The sequence below is a fragment of the Schistocerca serialis genome, chromosome 6, assembly GCF_023864345.2.
Source record: "Schistocerca serialis cubense isolate TAMUIC-IGC-003099 chromosome 6, iqSchSeri2.2, whole genome shotgun sequence".
In the NCBI taxonomy this organism is placed as follows: domain Eukaryota; kingdom Metazoa; phylum Arthropoda; class Insecta; order Orthoptera; family Acrididae; genus Schistocerca; species Schistocerca serialis.
In genome coordinates, this window is record NC_064643.1 from 460,254,846 (window position 1) to 460,275,201 (window position 20,356).

Sequence of the window (20,356 nt, forward strand, 5' to 3'; positions counted from 1 at the left end):
TACAATAACCAGCTATAACGGATCGTCCAAGATTGTTAGGTTTCTCGATTTTGGGGGATGGAGAAGATGGGTGTGTGGGGTGACATCAGGGTGAGGATGGAGATGGACTTGAAAGTGAACATAAACAATTTCTCCATGAGAAATGTTCTCAAGAATTACTGGGGATTATGTTATAGTTCTGGGATGGGATCACTATGGCAGAGCTTGTAGGTGGAGGACGTATACAGCTGGCAGGCCTTCTGTCAATAGCCACTGTGACTCTTCATGACAGTGGTTGAAACTTGTCTGGAGGGAGGGTGATTATGTCAGAATATGTTTTTAGCATGTGTATGGCTGTCCTTTCTTTTGCTAAAAGTTTAGTGTCCTTAGGAATGGACCCAGGGAAGGATGGTGATGTCAAGTTGGACGTAAGGAATTCACGGAAGATGACAAGGGGCCGGTGGATGGGAAGGGGGGGGGGGGGGCAGGGGAGGGTCAAATTGGACTGTGATATGAACTGGGAGAGACAAGGTTCAGTGTTGGGATTAGGCAGACTTTGATTGGAAGGACTGGTGGCAAAGCAGTGTTTCCCCTGTTGGGATTGGGCGAAGGAGACTAGGTCTTTGACAAGTCCAACATGATTAAACTTGGGTGTGAAGCTGAAAGTGATTCCTTTGGATAGAACTGAAGCTTCTATGGGACTCAGGGTTTTGGTGTAAAGGTTAACAACAGTTTTCTGGGTTTGCTTGGATTCTGAATTTTGTGGAGCATTGAGAGAGGGTTTTAGGAGCATATGGTAAATTGAAAAGGTTATCTAGGCAAGGTCTGGATGCTATGAGTGGATGACAAGGGGGTTCACTGTGAGTAGGCTGGGTGTTGATGGATAGCGGTGCCCCCAAGGCAGCAGTAGGTTGTCAACAGGTTGGACAATTATTTAGGGAGGTGATGTCTAGGATGCTCCTCCAGGTTTTGGAGTGCAAGGGTTTCAGTTTTGGAGATGTGGTGTATGTGGTAAGGACTGCACACTAACAATATCTTGTGGAGGGAGCGGAGGTGGTGCTGGAGTGCCTGTACCGTGGAAAATTATTTCTACTGTACCACATTTGTGAAGGGCAGGAACTGGCAAAATCTAAAAAGTTGATGGTCGTTATGAAAGGAGTGTGGGATCCAAAGAAGGAGATTTTTATGGTTAGGCTATTGGTGGAGGGGGGAAGGGATTCCAGTCTTAGGCAGCATTTAATGAACAGGATGTGGGTCTGGGTTATAGTCAAATAAAGGGAAGGGGATACTTTTCTGAACTGGTGCAGATAGATGGAGCAAGTGTCCATTAGGGTAGAGAAGGTGTTGGGGAAACAGGAAATGATGCAGAAAATGGACTAGTGAAAGTGTTAGGTGATTTGAGTGGTTATAAGGGGATCTTGATAACTGAGCATGAATTCCCACTGCTCCCTGCTTCCAGTTATTATATTGTAAGGCTTGTTGAAGCAGTTGGGAGTTATTATATAGTTGGCTGGCATTTCTCCAGACATTCCTGTATTTACTTCACTCACTATCTTATTGTGTGATTCTGGATATTCCGATGAGATCCAGTTTTTACCAGGTTTAAGTCTGTATGCCCCAGCTGCTGCCTCCATCTTGACCAAAGGTGTAGTGGAGGCATGTTCAGCATGACTCCCATTCCAGCAGTTGGTGTGCTGCTAATTCCTCCTGTTATGGTTAAGCAGGCCAGTCTCTGCACCTTAGCAAGCTCCTTAGCTACAATCTGCTGTTCTACCTTCTTCCACCACACTACGGCCCCGTAGGAGATCCTAGGTCTAACCACCGTGGTGTATATCCAGTGCATACCTCTTGGGCTTAGGCCCCAGTTTTTACCACAAACCCTTCTGGTACTTGCTAGAGTACTTTTCACCACGGAGCAGATGCTCTTAATGTGAAGGGTCCTTGTTAGTTTCTCATCTAAGGCTACCCCTAGATACTTCACTATCCTCTTCACTGGCAGAGTTTCATCGAAGAGCTTTAGATTCCAACTTGAGTGTTGGATATGCCTCTTCATAAATGGCAATACAACAGTCTTCTTAGGATTAACCCTTAGATCCTGTTTAATGCACCAGTCTTGCACAGTGTCCAATCCTCCTCCTGCCATATTTCTAACTGTGTCAGTAAATTTGCCAAGTATTACTATGACACAGTTCTTGGCAGAAGCATTGTCTGGAATTCAGTTCCTCATTAATTTGTTCACCACTAGATTCCACAATAAAGGGGACAGAACTCCTCTTGGGGGCAACCTCTAGCGGTATTAATTAGCATCTTTTCATTCATCATTGTAGCCTCTACCTGCCTTCCACTAAGAATGGCCCTGGTCCACCTACATATAGTGGTCCATAGGTCATGCACCTCTGCTGCCCTTACCTTGGAATCGAAGGTCATGTTACTGAAGGTCCCCTCTGTATCCAGGAAGATGCAGAGCACTATTTCTTGGAAATGAAGTACTTTCTCCACCCTCCCAACAAGTTGATGGAGAGCTATCTCACATGACTTACCTGGTTGATATGTGTGTTGGTCTGAATGTAGGGGGGCCCTAATTAGCCTCCTGCCCCCAACATATACATTAACCAGTTTTTCCAATGTTTTGAGAATGAAGGAGAACAGACTGATTGTTCTCATATCCTTGGCCTTGGTGTGACCGATTCTCCCTGGCTTTGGAATGAAGACAACCTTCACTGCCCTCCAAGCATTGGGAATGATTCCTGCTGCCAGGCTAACCCTGAATAACCTGCATAGGACTCTTATGAGATTCTCTCCTGCCTGTTGCAGGAGAGCTGGAAAGATTCCATCTGGGCCAGGTGACTTGAACAGTTGGAATGTTCCCACCATCCATTGAATTTAATGAAGTCCACACACTCCTTGGCCGAATCCCAGTCCTCTCTTCGAGTGGCTGAGAACCATTGTGTCTCCAGGATCTCATTCTGGTCTGTGTTGTCCAGCAGAGCATATTGAGGAAAGTGAGTTTTGAGGAGCAATTCCAGCATCTCATGTGCTGTCTTCATATATTGCCCATCCTTCTTCCTCAATGTACCTCCAGGATTGGTTGGTACTCTAGTGAGGATTCCGTAAAGTGTGGCTTGAGCAGACATGCTGTCCACCTCCTCACAGAATGCCTTCCAGGACGCCTCCTTTGCTTGTCTGATTGCAAAGTTGCAGTTGACAAGGGCCTCACGATATGTTGCCCATTGTCCTTTACGTCTTGTAAGGTTAAACAGTCTTCGTACCTGTTTTCTTTGCTTTTCCAAGTTATTATTCTACCAAGGCACATGCCTATTTGTGCACTTCTTGGTGATTGTGCAGCTGTCCTGATATGAGGTCACTAAGGCACAGGTAACAGCCTCTGCTACTTCCTCAAACTCTACTGGATTCCTTATCGAGGTTTTAATTTCTGATAAGCCTAACTCAAGGTTGCTCCTATATGTCTCCCAGTCTGTTTTCCTGGGATTCCTATAGGTCATGGTCTGTCTGATACCCATTTCAACCTTGAATTTAATATACATGTGGCCCAATGAGGGTGGCTCTAACACCACATGCCATTGTTTGACATAGCTGCCCATCATCATAGAACCAAAGGTTATGTCAATTATTTCTTCCCTTGTGCTATTCCTGAATGTAGGTTCATTGCCCTTAATCAGGACCTCCAAGTTGTTAGCTAAAAGAAATTCAAGAAGGTGTGTTGGTGTCCTTGCTGCCCCATACTAGGTTGTGGGCATTGGCGTCACATCCCATCAACAGTTGGTCACCTTGCCAATGGCAAGCTTGTACCAGTCTCCTCACCTCCAAACGAGGAAGAAGAGGAGGAGAGCTCTCTTCATAAGGAACGTATGCTGAGGCCAAAACAATTTCCCTCATGATACCTTCCTCACATTGTTGCATTCTAATGGTCACTAGGTCCCTGGAGTAGAAATCCATCATTTGCATCAAAGAAATTCCATTTCTTACATAGATGAATGTTCTGGAGTTCCTTAGATTTCTAGCATAAATCAGCTCACCTCCAGTGCCACTGAAGCCGTTTACACTCTCTTTATATAAGTAGGGTTCTTGTATCAGGGTCACGTCCACTTCCTGCCTCCCCAGGCAGTGGCTCAGGGCAGCAGAGGCCCCTTTACTGTGCTGAAGATTAATCTGCAGCACCTCCAGTCTCTGTCTTGCTGCCATCATTGCCTTTGAGGTCTTTGATAACCCTGAGAGTGGCCTGCGAGAACCCTAAAAACAATTTCAGGTCTTGCTCTTGCATTGCCTTCAGGGACTTCTCTCCGACCTCCACCACCAGGGTTCATTCTTCCAGTACGACCTTCTGGTTGATCACTCTCCAGTCTTCTGTTGAGACTTTTGGGTTCTGGGCCCCTATTTTCTCGAACAGAGTCTTAGGGGAGACATCCTTAAGGATCTCTGGTACCCATATTGATACCTTTGTGGTCTTAAGAAGCTCCGCTGCCATCTTGACCAGTAGCTTTGCATCTTCCCACAGGGATATCATGGTCACCTTGTCCTTAAGCCATTCCATCATGTGCACCCCCTCACAGACAAAAATGAGGGCACCACGATCTAGATAGACCCTCCTGAAGTTGGGTCCTGGACCAGTGTCCCCCTCCCAGTCTTTTCAAAGAGGGCCATCTGTACGAGTTCCTCTTGCTGTGAGGTGATGGCTACCATTGGATAGCCTTCCTGGATAACTGCCTTCTTAAAATCCAAGACTGCAGTACTATAGGTGTGTTTCCCTATTTCTTGCCTCGGTTTTTTCTGGGCTTGCTTATCCATGGAGGAAGGAGTCAGATTCCTCCTTATCCTCTTGTTGCCTGTCTTCTTCATTGTGAGGGTCTGTGTATCCCCTTCAACCTGAGACAGTTTTTTCTTAGGGTTCAAGCCCCTTTAATTCCCTCCACTTGTCTTTAGGAAGCCTTTCTTTCCTTCCCATTTTCTCTGTTCCCTAAGTAGTTTCCTCCTCTGGACCCCGACAAGGCTTTAATCTTGATCTGGTCCAACTTCTCGGTTACAGTACCCACTTCTGGCTCAGGTCTATACCCTGATTCATTAGTGGGAATGCCTTCCATCAGTCCTGACCCCGATGTTTGGGTGTCTGAGGTCTCAGTTTGCCCCTCAGTTTGTTTTAATTTATTTTCTTAAGTCGTGTCCATATTGATCCCACAAGATTTGGGGATCTACACGGCCCACACCAGGAATACCCTGCACGGTTAAGGCTACTTATTCAGGGAGGTCACCCAGTATCCCTGAGGCTCTGTTTATGACACATCCTCCCATGTGACATGCACCCTCAACATGTGCACCCTCAACATGGATCGCATCACACCTTGGGTTGGGACAGAGAATTGGGTAAGGAGTAGGAGTGGATAGGGAAGATGGGACATAGTGGGACACTCTTAATCTGATCCATCAGCTGAGGCAATAGGTCCTCTGCCTTTGGCATAGCCCTCAGCTTCACAGGGATACGCAAGCATCTCCACCCTCAGGATAGTGCTTCGTCAAGGTGGTGTCCCCTGGAGAGGTGTCACAGGATTATTCTACCCCTCCAGAGGCTGGGCCATCTGTGAAAGCAGCCAAGTCATATACCAACTCTGCTGCAAACACTGGACAACTTTTAATGTTGATATGACTACACACCACCTGTCCATCAGGATGAATGGCCACCACCAAACTGTTGCCAAGAACAAAGTTGACCACCCAGCGACACAACATTTAACTGAGAATAACATACTCAACCTCAATGGCTGCTTCACTACCTGGCCATCAACATTCTTCCCTTCACCACAAGCTTCTCTGAACTATGCAGATGGGAGCTATCCTTGCAACACACCCTTTGCTCCCCCAACCATCCTCGCCTCAATGCCCAGTAGCCTACTGTCTCCACACTGTCCACCCAACAGTTTCCCATTCTTCTGTCACATCACCCCACTCCCATGTCACCATCAGTGTGCGCCACTCTACAAGGCTCTAACAACTGTGCATCAGGTGCCTAACATGTTTACCTGCCACCTCTCCCTCTCACATTCCTAGCTGGCAAACTGGCTGCCTCCAAACTACTAGCCACCCATGGCCTTTCCCTCTCCCTGCCTCTTGCCTCTTTCTCCTTCTACTCACCATGTGTTATTTGAGTTCAAAAAAGGATTAATCCAGAAGCTATCAAGGACTCAGTGCTTCTGCTTCTTCATGAGTGGTGGTGTTTTAGTTCAAATGGATTTTGTGCACACACACACAAACACACACACACACACACACACACATACCTGTACACCCACATTATGCCAGTTAGACACACAATGCCAGGATTACAATTTGGCTGGTGAACTGGGTTGAAAGATTCTATTTGGGAAGAGTGGCAAATGAACAGATTGAACACGGACACTAGAGTTTGTGTGGTGTGGTATGTGGATGACATGTAGGGGTGTATTCGGAGGAGTCAGCAGTAGAGAGGAGGGGAACTATTAGGTAGAGAGGATGGAAATGGTGGTTTAGCAGAGATTTAAGTTAGGAGGATTACAGGAACAAAGAATGTGTTGCAACAATAACTCCCAAATGCATAAGAATATCAACACTATAAAGAATTCCAGGCTGGATTATCAAGAATATAAGGAACTGGAAGTGTGTGTAGTTTGAAAAGTGGTGAAAAAAAAAACAGGAAAGAAGCCAAAGTAAAAGCACTGAGAAGATTAATGCTGCAGAGAATAGCAACAAAGGAAATCATCACAGAGTTGTGGGATTGAAGAAAAATGGTAGACAAAATCAAACAATGGAAAGTTCAGAAGAGGTGGTGCTGGAGGGAAGGATCTACATGGCACAGGTTGTAAAGCAGCCATTGAACTGAAGCATGTTGTGCTCAGCAGCATGTTGTCATGTTTGTGCCACATAGTTGACTCTGTTCTTGGCCACAGCAGGGGATAGCCATTCATTCTGGTGGACAGCAGGTTGGTGCTCATGCTCTCATAAAGTACTGTGCAGAAATTGCAGCAGAGCTGATGACTGATGTGGCTGCTTTCACTGCTGGCCCTGCCTCTGATGGGATAGGATAAGCCTTTGATGGGTCTGGAGTGGGATGTGCTGGATAAGTGAACTAAGCAGGACATGCGTGAAGGTCTTCCACAGGGATATGGCCCTGTTGCAAGGAGGTGGGTGTGGGAATGGCATAGGGATGGACCAGGATGATGTACAGGTTGGGAGGGCAATGAAGTACCACTTTAGGAGGGGTTGGTAGAATTGTGGGTAGGATGTTCCTCGGTTCCAGACATGATGATAGAAAATCAAAACTCTGGACAAGTACGTGATTCTGTTGCTCCACCCCAGAATGGTATTGCCTGAAGAGGGGAGTGCTCCTTTGCAGATGATTCTTGGAGTAGATGGGAGGATTAGGGGTATTTGAGGTTGTGATGCAGGATAGTGTCTGTCTGTGATGCCTTTGTGAGACCTTCAGCATACTGAGCAAGGGAATTCTCATCACTGCAGATATGCTGTCAACTGGTGGCTGGGCTGTGCGGGAGCACTTTTCTTGGTTTACAAGGGTAACAGCTGTCAGAATCCAGGTAGTATTGGTGGTTAGTGGGCTAATATGAACAGGATTATGAATTGAGCCATCAGAGAAGTGGAGGTCAACGTTCAGGAGGTGACATCCTCTGCCTTTCTCTGAGCCCCTAGCTACATGTCCCCAATCCCTTCTCCTGCTTCCCATCTCTTTCTCCCTCCACTGACACCATCCAACACAATCCTGCACCACAGTCCACCTGCAAAATTGCAATTCCATGGAACCAGCACAATGAAGGTACACAGGAGGGGGGAGCACTTTACTCCTAAAGTATTTACATTCTGCCAGAACCTTCTGTACTGTAATTATACTGTCGAGTTCTACTTAGTAATTTTTATAGCTGCAGTCTCATAGTTCTTTTTGGCATTCTTTCAAGTTGAGTTGGGTATGGCAGTAAAATGTAGATTTTCCTTTGTGTAATTCACTACACCATCCTGCTTGTTATTTTTGTATGTCATATTAATTTAGGTTTACACCAGGGCTCAGAATTGCATGTTACTGGGATATCATGTAGCTCATGTGTTAGCAATATATTAGTTTCATCGGTCTTATTATGCAGGGATTGGGATTGTACATTATGGTGATAAACTTTTAGATTGGGCCCATTCATATCTTAGTAGTTTTGTGTCACATTTGCAGCATAGCATACTATTATTTTAAATTCAGTTTGTTTATATTTGCTTTTTCTTTTTTGTTCTTGTTTCCTCACCCTTCCATAGTTATTTGTAAACCTGTACTCTTGCTTTGTTGTGGCACTTTATTAGTGACCTTGTTTACCAATCTGTCTTTTAATAACTGCCTTGTTACTGTATTTTTAGGTTTAAAATTCAGCTTGCCAGGCATGTTGCTGTTTCTTCAATTACGCATGTTTCTGCTCACATAGTAGTCCATTGTTATCAGTTTGTTCCTTTCATTTCAGGATAGTCACTTATTTGTCCATTTGTGTATTTTATTACTGGTACTGTTGTTGGCATTTTTACTTTCATCAGAAGTATGAAAGAGACAACCCTATTTCAGTTGTGCATCTTTCCTTGTCTGTTTAGAGGAACAAAATTCACATTTGTAGTAATATTGATTTTTTTCTATCATGAAGTAATACACAGTCTTTATTTTTCTAGTCTGGCCTTGGGTGTCATGTCTAACAGGTACTGCATGAATTATTATGTTCATGCCAGTTTCAGTATGCATTACAGAGAATCTGTCTTGTTCCTTTGAAACTGTTTCAATTGCTTATCAGTGTCATTTGAGCCTCCAGTAATTATTGATGTATCATTCACTTAGAAATTCTTAATCAATTTGCCCATATTTTAATAGCTCCTTTTACAGGCGTGCCATGTTTTATAATACTTCACATGATGAACTAATTACATATCATTCCCTTAAGTAGTGTGCAACAATTTCTTCTGTTACTGTTGTTTGCTTATGTTAAAATTAGGAAATACTGGATCAGTACAATGCAATGCAAGCTGGAAATAGTAATTAAACTTTAGACTGTGACGTTCATTATAAAAACTGGCCTCATCTGACTGATATTGTCATTATCCAATAAAGTAGTAATGAGGCAATGTATGATAGAAGTATTCACTGATGAGTATAGAACTATAGAATGAGCAGGCACAGGAATAGTAATTTTCATAAAAATAGCCAGCGTTCTTTATAAAAAACAATATCTGTAGAAATGAATTTGCAGACAACCTGAACAAAGATGGACGAGAGGAAGTTAGCTATAGTTATGTTCTAAAACTTTCAAATCTACATCTACATCTACATGACTACTCTGCAATTCACATTTAAGAGCTTGGCAGAGAGTTCATCGAACCACAATCATACTATCTCTCTACCATTCCACTCCCGAACAGCGCGCGGGAAAAACAAACACTTAAACCTTTCTGTTTGAGCTCTGATTTCTCTTATTTTATTTTGATGATCATTCCTACCTATGTAGGTTGGGCTCAACAAAATATTTTCGCATTCGGAAGAGAAAGTTGGTGACTGAAATTTTGTAAATAGATCTCGCCGCGACAAAAAAAGTCTTTGCTGTAATGACTTCCATCCCAATTCGCATATCATATCTGCCACACTCTCTCCCCTATTACGTGATAATACAAAACGGGCTGCCCCTTTTTGCACCCTTTTGATGTCCTCCGTCAATCCCACCCGGTAAGGATTCCACACCGCGCAGCAATATTCTAACAGAGGACGAACGAGTGTAGTGTAAGCTGTCTCTTTAGTGGACTTGTTGCATCTTCTAAGTGTCCTGCAAACCTTTGGCTCACCTCCCCACAATATTATCTATGTGGTCTTTCCAACTGAAGTTGTTCGTAATTTTAACACCCAGGTACTTAGCTGAATTGACAGCCTTGAGAATTGTACTATTTATCTAGTAATCAAATTCCAACGGATTTTTTTTGGAGCTCATGTGGATTACCTCATGCTTTTCGTTATTTAGCGTCAACTACCACCTGCCACACCATACAGCAATCTTTTCTAAATCGCTTTGCAACTGATACTGGTCTTCGGATAACCTTACTAGATGGTAAATTACAGCATCATCTATGAACAACCTAAGAGAACTGCTCAGATTGTCACCCAGGTCATTTATATAGATCAGGAACAGCAGAGGTCCCAGGACGCTTCCCTGGGGACACCTGATATCTCTTCAGTTTTACTCGATGATTTGCCGTCTATTACTACGAACTGCGACCTTCCTGACAGGAAATCATGAATCCAGTTGCACAACTGAGACGATACCCCATAGGCCTGCAGCTAGATTAGAAGTCGCTTGTGAGGAATGGTGTCAAAAGCTTTCCGGAAATCTAGAAATACGGAATCAACTTGAAATCCCGTGTTGATAGTGGCCATTACTTCATGCGAATAAAGAGCTAGCTGCGTTGCACAAGAACGATGTTTTCTAAAACCATGCTGATTACGTATCAATAGATTGTTCCCTTCGAGGTGATTCATAATGTTTGAATACAGTATATGCTCCAAAACCCTACTGCAAACCGACGTCAATGATATAGGTCTGTAGTACAAATGTTATGAAAATCAATTCCTGAAGAAAGAGAGAAAGAATGACTGCAGACTACAACAGTAATCATTACAAAAGAATATTTTCTAACAGTGTACCAATGACTGGTGATTAAATTACCCCTCTCTCCTAACTTCACAGCATTGGGATATGGAAAACTGAAGGGTTATTATTATCAATTCAGAATGACCAATGACATCATGTACACATGCACTGGAGGCAATCAACTGCAAACAGCCAGTACTTGAATGTATGAACTTTGACAGGAAGTGAAGCAAGCTACTGAAAGATATAATAATTAATGGAATAATTTGGCCAGCTAGAAAAAGTTAACTGAAGCAATTCTTTTAAAATGTCTTCTATAAACCCTGCATTCAAACTTATGAATTTCAGTCACCAACTAAAAAACAAATTGTGAACTAATTTTAGGAGAGTAACCACAAAAACTTGTAATATTCAAAATAAAGCAATGGGAACAGTCTTCATCAGGGTTACAACTATCTCACATTGTGTCCTGAAATGATAAATATACTACTCACTGTCCTCGCAACATCTCCCACACTGATATTTCAACAATCTATGCAATATTCTTGTCCATCCCCACTCCACTCCTATCCTCAGCTCCTTGCCTCATGGCTCATATACCTGCAACCGACCTTGATGCGAGACATGCCCCATACATCCTTCCACTACCATCTACTTCAGTCCTGTCACAGTTTCACTTGTGGAAGCAGCCATGTGATCTACAAACTTGACTGCAACCACTAAGCTGCAGTTTATATGGACATAACAACTAACAAACTGTCTGTCCACTTGAAAGGCCATTGCCAAACAATGACCAGCAGACAGGTGGACCACTTAGTTGCTGAACATGACACCCAGCATGATGTGCTTCTCTTTAATGCTTCACTGCCTCAGCCACATAGATTCTTCCCGCTGACACCAGCTTTTCTGAATTGTAATGTGGGAATTCTCCTTACAACATATCCTTCATCCCCATAATCCCGCTGGCCTCAACTTTCGCTAGTCCCTGTCCTCCACTTCCCTATCTCTGTCTCTACTGCCACTACTCCCACTCCAGTATTAAACATGCCTTCTGTCCCTGGGTGGATTCAGGTTACCTTATCAACAGGTTGAGGTTACGGATATGAAAGTAGCTAGGATGATTGCAGGTACTAGTAGATGGGAACAATGGCAAGAGGGTGTCCACAATGAGGAAATCAAAGAAAAACTGGGAATGAACTCTATAATGTAGCAGTCAGGACGAACTGCCTTAGATGGTGGGGTCATGTTACATACATGGGAGAAGCAAGGTTACCCAAGAGACTCATGGGTTCAGCAGTATAGGGTAGGAGGAGTCGGGGCAGACCAAGGAGAAGGTACCTGGATTTGGTTAAGAATGATTTTGAAGTAATAGGCTTAACATCAGATGAGGCACCAATGTTAGCACTGAATAGGGGATCATGGAGGAATTTTATAAGGGGGACTATGCTCCAGACTGAATGCTGAAAGGCACAATCAGTCTTAAATGATGATGATGATGATGATGATTCTGTCCCACCAGTGCACCTACATAGTCCTTTCCCCTTCTCTACTTCTTCCCCTCTCCCATGAGCTTTTGATTATTCACAGGCAAGTGAAAAATGTATGACTATGTTACTTGGGAAGAACAGTTGTATCTCCCACATATGCATTCCATACTACACACTATTTTCTGTGGCTTTTTGGTTGTACAAAATATTGTTAAAAGAATAATTTCTATTATTTCTTGCTCTTACTAAACGATATTTTAACAGGTATTATGAGTAATGAGAAGTAAAGTAATATACTTCTGCCAGTCAGGTGGCATGGAAAATATAACATGATCCTCACATTTACTGGCTTTCACATCTAGAGATTCCTTCTCTCTGAAGGTGGGGAAAAATGACAGAATAAAGTTTTTTTTTTTTTTTTTTTTTTTTTTTTTTTTTTTTTTTTTTTTTTTTTTTTTTTTTTCCCCATCAGTCTACTGACTGGTTTGATGCGGCCCGCCACGAATTCCTTTCCTGTGCTAACCTCTTCATCTCAGAGTAGCACCTGCAACCTACGTCCTCAATTATTTGCTTGATGTATTCCAATCTCTGTCTTCCTCTACAGTTTTTCCCCTCTACAGCTCCCTCTAGTACCATGGAAGTCATTCCCTCATGTCTTAGCAGATGTCCTATCATCCTGTCCCTTCTCCTTATCAGTGTTTTCCACATATTCCTTTCCTCTCCGATTCTGCATAGAACCTCCTCATTCCTTACCTTCCTATGAAAGTGTCTTGATTTTTCTTTAGCCTTGCTTCCATTATTAGCTGTAACGTCAGAATTGCCTCTCTCGTCCTTTTACTTTTCCTAAAGCCAAACTGATCGTCACCTAGCGCATTCTCAATCTTCTTTTCCATTCTTCTGTATATTATTCTTGTAAGCAGCTTCAATGCATGAGCTGTTAAGCTGATTGTGCGATAATTCTCGCATTTGTCAGCTCTTGCCGTCTTCGGACTTGTGTGGATGATGCTTTTCCGAAAGTCAGATGGTATGTCGCCAGACTCATGTATTCTACACACCAACGTGAATAGTCATTTTGTTGCCACTTCCCCCAATGATTTTAGAAATTCTGATGGAATGTTATCTATCCCTTCTGCCTTATTTGACCGTAAGTCCTCCAAAGCTCTTTTAAATTCCGAGTCTAATACTGGATGCCCTATCTCTTCTAAATCAGCTCCTGTTTCTTCTTCTATCATATCAGACAAATCTTCACCCTCATAGAGGCTTTCAATGTATTCTTTCCACCTATCTGCTCTCTCCTCTGCATTTAACAGTGGAATACCCGTTGCACTCTCAATGTTACCACCGTTGCTTTTAATGTCACCAAAGGTTGTTTTAACTTTCCTGTATGCTGAGTCTCCATCCGACAATCATATCCTTTTCGATGTCTTCACATTTTTCCTGCAGCCATTTCGTCTTAGCTTCCCTGCACTTCCTATTTATTTCATTCCTCAGCGACCTGTATTTCTGTATTCCTGATCTTCCCGGAACATGTTTGTACTTCCTCCTTTCATCAATCAACTGAAGTATTTCTTCTGTTACCCATGGTTTCTTCGCAGCTACCTTCTTTGTACCTATGTTTTCCTTCCCAACTTCTGTGATGGCCCTTTTTAAAGATGTCCATTCCTCTTCAACTGTACTGCCTACTGCGCTACTCCTTATTGCTGTATCTATAGCGTTAGAGAACTTCAAACGTATCTCGTCATTCCTTAGTACTTCTGTATCCCACTTCTTTGCGTATTGATTCTTCCTGACTAATGTCTTGACTTCAGCCTACTCTTCATCACTACTATATTGTGATCTGAGTCTATATCTGCTCCTGGGTACGCCTTACAGTCCAATATCTGATTTCGGAATCTCTGTCTGACCATGATGTAATCTAATTGAAATCTTCCCGTATCTCCCGGCCTTTTCCAAGTGTACCTCCTCCTCTTGTGATTCTTGAACAGGGTATTCACTATTACTAGCTGAAACTTGTTGCAGAACTCAATTAGTCTTTCTCCTCTTTCATTCCTTGTCCCAAGCCCATATTCTCCTGTAACCTTTTCTTCTACTCCTTCCCCTACAACTGCATTCCAGTCGCCCATGACGATTAGATTTTCGTCCCCCTTTACATACTGCATTACCCTGTCAATATCCTCATATACTTTCTCTATCTGTTCATCTTCAGCTTGCGACGTCAGCATGTATACCTGAACTATCGTTGTCGGTGTTGGTCTGCTGTCGATTCTGATTAGAACAACCCGGTCACTGAACTGTTCACAGTAACACACCCTCTGCCCTACCTTCCTATTCATAATGAATCCTACACCTGTTATACGATTTTCTGCTGCTGTTGATATTACCCGATACTCATCTGACCAGAAATCCTTGTCTTCCTTCCACTTCACTTCACTGACCCCTACTATATCTAGATTGAGCTTTTGCATTTCCCTTTTCGGATTTTCTAGTTTCCCTACCACGTTCAAGCTTCTGACATTCCATGCCCCGACTCATAGAACGTTATCCTTTCGTTGATTATTCAATCTTTTTCTCATGGTAACCTCCCCCTTGGCAGTCCCCTCCCGGAGATCCGAATGGGGGACTATTCCGGAATCTTTTGCCAATGGAGAGATCATCATGACACTTCTTCAATTACAGGCCACATGTCCTGTGGATGCACGTTATGTGTCTTTAATGCAGTGGTTTCCATTGCCTTCTGCACCCTCATGTCGTTGATCATTGCTGATTCTTCCGCCTTTAGGGGCAATTTCCCACCCCTAGGACAAGAGAGTGCCCTGAACCTCTGTCTGCTCCTCCACCCTCTTTGACAAGGCCGTTGGCAGAATGAGGCTGACTTCTTATGCCGGAAGTCATCGGCCGCCAATGCTGATTATTTATCAAAATTTAGGCAGTGGCTGGGATCGAACCCGGGACCAAAGACGTTTCTGATTATGAATCAAAGACACTACCCCTAGACCACGGGTAGGTGACAAAGAAAGAAATTGAACCAGCTAGATCAGGAAAGAGGAATATTAAGTGAGAAAAAGCTGGTGCTTCTCAGTACTCTTGTATGTTCAGTTTTAGTTATGAATCATCATACACCCTTGTAACAATGTTATACAGTTTGCAGATATATAAGGTTGAAGCTTTTGAAAATAAGACCATACAAATTTAATTTCTCTTGATCTGCAGCAACACTCTCAGTATCTTTCATCTTACTTTTCAGGTACTTGAGAAGTTGATGGCATTCCAGAAGAAGAAAAAGCCAAAAAATCCCTTTACACAAATTCCAAGGTTAGTTTCAAGACACTTGATTTTTAGTGAACAGGAGTGAACATGGTCAAGGAAAACCATTCATTGACTGTGTTCCATGTGTCCCATCAGGAATGAGGATGTTGGGTTGTGTGAAATGAGCCAAAATATCGAGTCTGTTCAGAAAGTAAGTTACAATTGGTCCCAAAATGAAAACCACTGTGAAAATCATATGAAGCTGTGCACAGATTTGTCGGGCAGTGTCTCTGGTATGCCCATCAATCGTGTGACAGTGTTTTTATTTTTTATTTTTTCAGTTCTCAGTGCACAGTAAGCTCATAAAAATGATTAGAAAATAGTGTCTCCGGACAAGTACAAGGGCCTGATGAGAAATTCCACCTGAAGCTAAGCAGCCCACATAAAATAACTGTAATGCATTTCCTTCTTCAAGACAATTATCTGCTATATGAATCCATGGTGTCTGTTCTTTCAGGCACATTCATATAATTGATTCATCTAGATGGACATTGTATCCACCTTCTTCACAGCAGATGCGCAAGTATGTCCAACCTCCTACAGGAATCTCAGAATAGTGAGCAAGGAGGAAATGGGCAGGGACTGTATGTAGGTGGGAATGTGGGTTGGCCATGAGGGAAGTGTTTTATCACCCACAATATAGCCCATAAGTGGCTCCCCCTGAGTTTCATCTCTGCTAACATGAACCAGCAGTTCAAGACAACATCTTGGCACAGTAAACATGCTGTAGACCAGCATAGAGACTTGACAGAAAGCACTTATGGGTGTCATGTATGACGAGTGTATTGCAAAGTTGGTATTACTCTGCAACAAATGTCTAAGTTGGAGTTGCAACTATGTAGATAAGCAACTGGAAGTCGTAGCTAACTGTTGTAAATAGAATACTTTTGATTTTCACAGTGGTTTCCATTTTGTGGCAATCAGACCTTACTTTCAGAATACCTCTTGTATAAATTAATTTTTAAAAAACTGGGTATGAGAAAGTATTCCTCTATGCTGTATTAACAGTTAGCTATGACTAAACTGCTACGTACTATTTCTACTTATGCAAGTAAAAAAAAGGGATATAACAGAATTAGCAGGGACCCATTTCTCTTTTGAGAGTCTCTGTGGTAACAAAATTTGTGTTTATTGGTACAATCCTGAAGTCAAGTGGCAAATACAAATAATAAAGGACACTGTGATCTATTTCTTCGAAAATGATGGAATTATTCACTAAATAATTCCTCTGGAAAATATTGGTGCAATGTTTCATCTTATCTAAGATGGCTGATGAGTTCATGAAGAGAAATCATGTGAAAAAGTGGAACACATATCACTACCTCCCTTCTTAGTAGACCACACAATGCTTTCTATGACTGGAGTTTCCCAAAAGAAAGTTATGAGTGCTCGTGTCCAGCATAACATCCAAATGGTTGTGTGCAATTGATTTTTGCACTTTAAATAGGAAACCCAAGTTCATTTACCAAACTCTTTTCATGCTTTATCTGTTTCTTAGGCACAATTTACACATCTCTGGATTTTGATTTTCGATAATGAACCTTTTCCAGTATATATTCACCAAAACTGAATTTTTTTGTATCTAATGTTCCTTAGAACCTTTGGTTCTGAAAGCCTGACGTTTCAGATCATCTCTCAATGTGTGAAGTTACTGGCTCACTTATATTGCTGCTGTTCTTTGATAACACTGACGTTTCACTGTCTCATTCTCTAAAACTGGTTTAAACTGATTTAAACTTCAGATTATTTCACATTTAGTAGTCAAAACACATATTGATGATGATCAGCTTATTCTATCAACTGCTTTTGTAGTTCACATAAACCAGTTTATCAACTACACTTGAACTCTAAACCATGGTACATCTACATCTACATCTACATTTATACTCCGCAAGCAACCCAACGGTGTGTGGTGGAGGGCACTTTACGTGCCACTGTCATTACCTCCCTTTTCTGTTCCAGTCGCGTATGGTTCGCGGGAAGAACGACTGTCTGAAAGCCTCCGTGCACGCTCGAATATCTCTAATTTTACATTCGTGATCCCCTCGGGAGGTAGAAGTAGGGGGCAGCAATATATTCGACACCTCATCCAGATACGCACCCTTTCAAAACCTGGACAGCAAGCTACACCGCAATGCAGAGCGCCTCTCTTGCAGAATCTGCCACTTGAGTTTGCTAAACATCTCCATAACGCTATCACAGTTACCAAATAACCCTGTGGTGAAATGCGCCGCTCTTCTTTGGATCTTCTCTATCTCCTCCGTCAACCCGATCTGGTGTGGATCCCACACTGATGAGCAATACTCAAGTATAGGTTGAACGAGTGTTTTGTAAGCCACCTCCTTTGTTGATGGACTACATTTTCTAAGGACTCTCCCAATGAATCTCAACCTGGCACCCGCCTTACCAACAATTAATTTTATATGATCATTCCACTTCAAATCGTTCCGCACGCATACTCCCAGATATTTTACAGAAGTAACTGCTACCAGTGTTTGTTCCGCTATCATGTAATCATACAATAAAGGATCCCTCTTTCTATGTATTCGCAATACATTACATTTGTCTATGTTAAGGGTCAGTTGCCACTCCCTGCACCAAGTGCCTATCTGCTGCAGATCTTCCTGCATTTCGCTACAATTTTCTAATGCTGCAACTTCTCTGTATACTACAGCATCATCCGTGAAAAGCCACATGGAACTTCCGACACTATCTACTAGGTTGTTTATATACACTCCTGGAAATTGAAATAAGAACACCGTGAATTCATTGTCCCAGGAAGGGGAAACTTTATTGACACATTCCTGGGGTCAGATACATCACATGATCACACTGACAGAACCACAGGCACATAGACACAGGCAACAGAGCATGCACAATGTCGGCACTAGTACAGTGTATATCCACCTTTCGCAGCAATGCAGGCTGCTATTCTCCCATGGAGACGATCGTAGAGATGCTGGATGTAGTCCTGTGGAATGGCTTGCCATGCCATTTCCACATGGCGCCTCAGTTGGACCAGCGTTCGTGCTGGACGTGCAGACCGCGTGAGACGACGCTTCATCCAGTCCCAAACATGCTCAATGGGGGACAGATTCGGAGATCTTGCTGGCCAGGGTAGTTGACTTACACCTTCTAGAGCACGTTGGGTGGCACGGGATACATGCGGACGTGCATTGTCCTGTTGGAACAGCAAGTTCCCTTGCCGGTCTAGGAATGGTAGAACGATGGGTTCGATGACAGTTTGGATGTACTGTGCACTATTCAGTGTCCCCTCGACGATCACCAGTGGTGTACGGCCAGTGTAGGAGATCGCTCCCCACACCATGATGCCAGGTGTTGGCCCTGTGTGCCTCGGTCATACGCAATCCTGATTGTGGCGCTCACCTGCATGGCGCCAAACACGCATACGACCATCATTGGCACCAAGGCAGAAGTGACTCTCATCGCTGAAGACGACACGTCTCCATTCGTCCCTCCATTCACGCCTGTCGCGACACCACTGGAGGCGGGCTGCACGATGTTGGGGCGTGAGCGGAAGACGGCCTAACGGTGTGCGGGACCGTAGCCCAGCTTCATGGAGACGGTTGCGAATGGTCCTCGCCGATACCCCAGGAGCAGGAGCAACAGTGTCCCTAATTTGCTGGGAAGTGGCGGTGCGGTCCCCTACAGCACTGCGTAGGATCCTACGGTCTTGGCGTGCATCCGTGCGTTGCTGTGGTCCGGTCCCAGGTCGATGGGCACGTGCACCTTCCGCCGACCACTGGCGACAACATCGATGTACTGTGGAGACCTCACACCCCATGTGTTGAGCAATTCGGCGGTATGTCCACCCGGCCTCCCGCATGCCCACTATACGCCCTCGCTCAAAGTCCGTCAACTGCACATACGGTTCACGTTCACGCTGTCGCGGCATGCTACCAGTGTTAAAGACTGCGATGGAGCTCCGTATGCCACGGCAAACTGGCTGACACTGACGGCGGCGGTGCACAAATGCTGCGCAGCTAGCGCCATTCGACGGCCAACACCGCGGTTCCTGGTGTGTCCGCTGTGCCGTGCGTGTGATCATTGCTTGTACAGCCCTCTTGCAGTGTCCGGAGCAAGTATGGTGAGTCTGACACACCGGTGTCAATTTGTTCTTTTTTCCATTTCCAGGAGTGTATATTGTGAAAAGCAATGGTCCCATAACACTCCCCTGTGGCACACCAGAGGTTACTTTAATGTCTGTAGACGTCTCTCCATTGAGAACAACATGCTGTGTTCTGTTTGCTAAAAACTCTTCAATCCAGCCACACAGCTGGTCTGATATTCCGTAGGCTCTTACTTTGTTTATCAGGTGACAGTGCAGAACTGTATCGAATGCCTTCCGGAAATCAAGAAAAATAGCATCTGCCTGGGAGCCTGTATCTAATATTTTCTGGGTCTCTTGAACAAATAAAGCGAGTTGGGTCTCACACGATCGCTGTTTCCAGAATCCATGTTGATTCCTACAGAGTAGATTCTGGGTTTCCAAAAACGACATGATACTCGAGCAAAAAACATGTTCTAAAATTCTACAACAGATCGACGTCAGAGATATAGGTCTATAGTTTTGCGCATCTGCTCGACAACCCTTCTTGAAGACTGGGACTACCTGTGCTCTTTTCCAATCATTTGGAACCTTCCGTTCCTCTAGAGACTTGCAGTACACGGCTGTTAGAAGGGGGGCAAGTTCTTTCGCGTACTCCGTGTAGAATGAAATTGGTATCCCGTCAGGTCCAGTGGACTTTCCTCTGTTGAGTGATTCCAGTTGCTTTTCTATTCCTTGTACACTTATTTCGATGTCAGCCATTTTTTTGTTTGTGCGAGGATTTAGAGAAGGAACTGCAGTGCGGTCTTCCTCTGTGAAACAGCTTTGGAAAAAGGTGTTTAGTATTTCAGCTTTACACG

General features: G+C 43.6%; 1 protein-coding gene across 3 annotated transcripts in view; it reads left to right on the forward strand.

Moving 5' to 3' along the window:
- The window catches only part of LOC126484646 (uncharacterized), a 64,881-nt gene that overhangs the window by 34,104 nt on the left and 10,421 nt on the right, over nucleotides 1–20,356 (forward strand). For all 3 annotated transcript variants that reach the window (XR_007587902.1, XM_050108234.1, XM_050108235.1), the window contains exon 3: nucleotides 15,366–15,433. Coding sequence is in view for 2 of the 3 variants with exons in the window: in XM_050108234.1 (XP_049964191.1) it covers nucleotides 15,366–15,433 (68 nt within the window). In the remaining variant the exon portion in view is untranslated. The remainder of the gene's footprint in view (nucleotides 1–15,365; nucleotides 15,434–20,356) is intronic.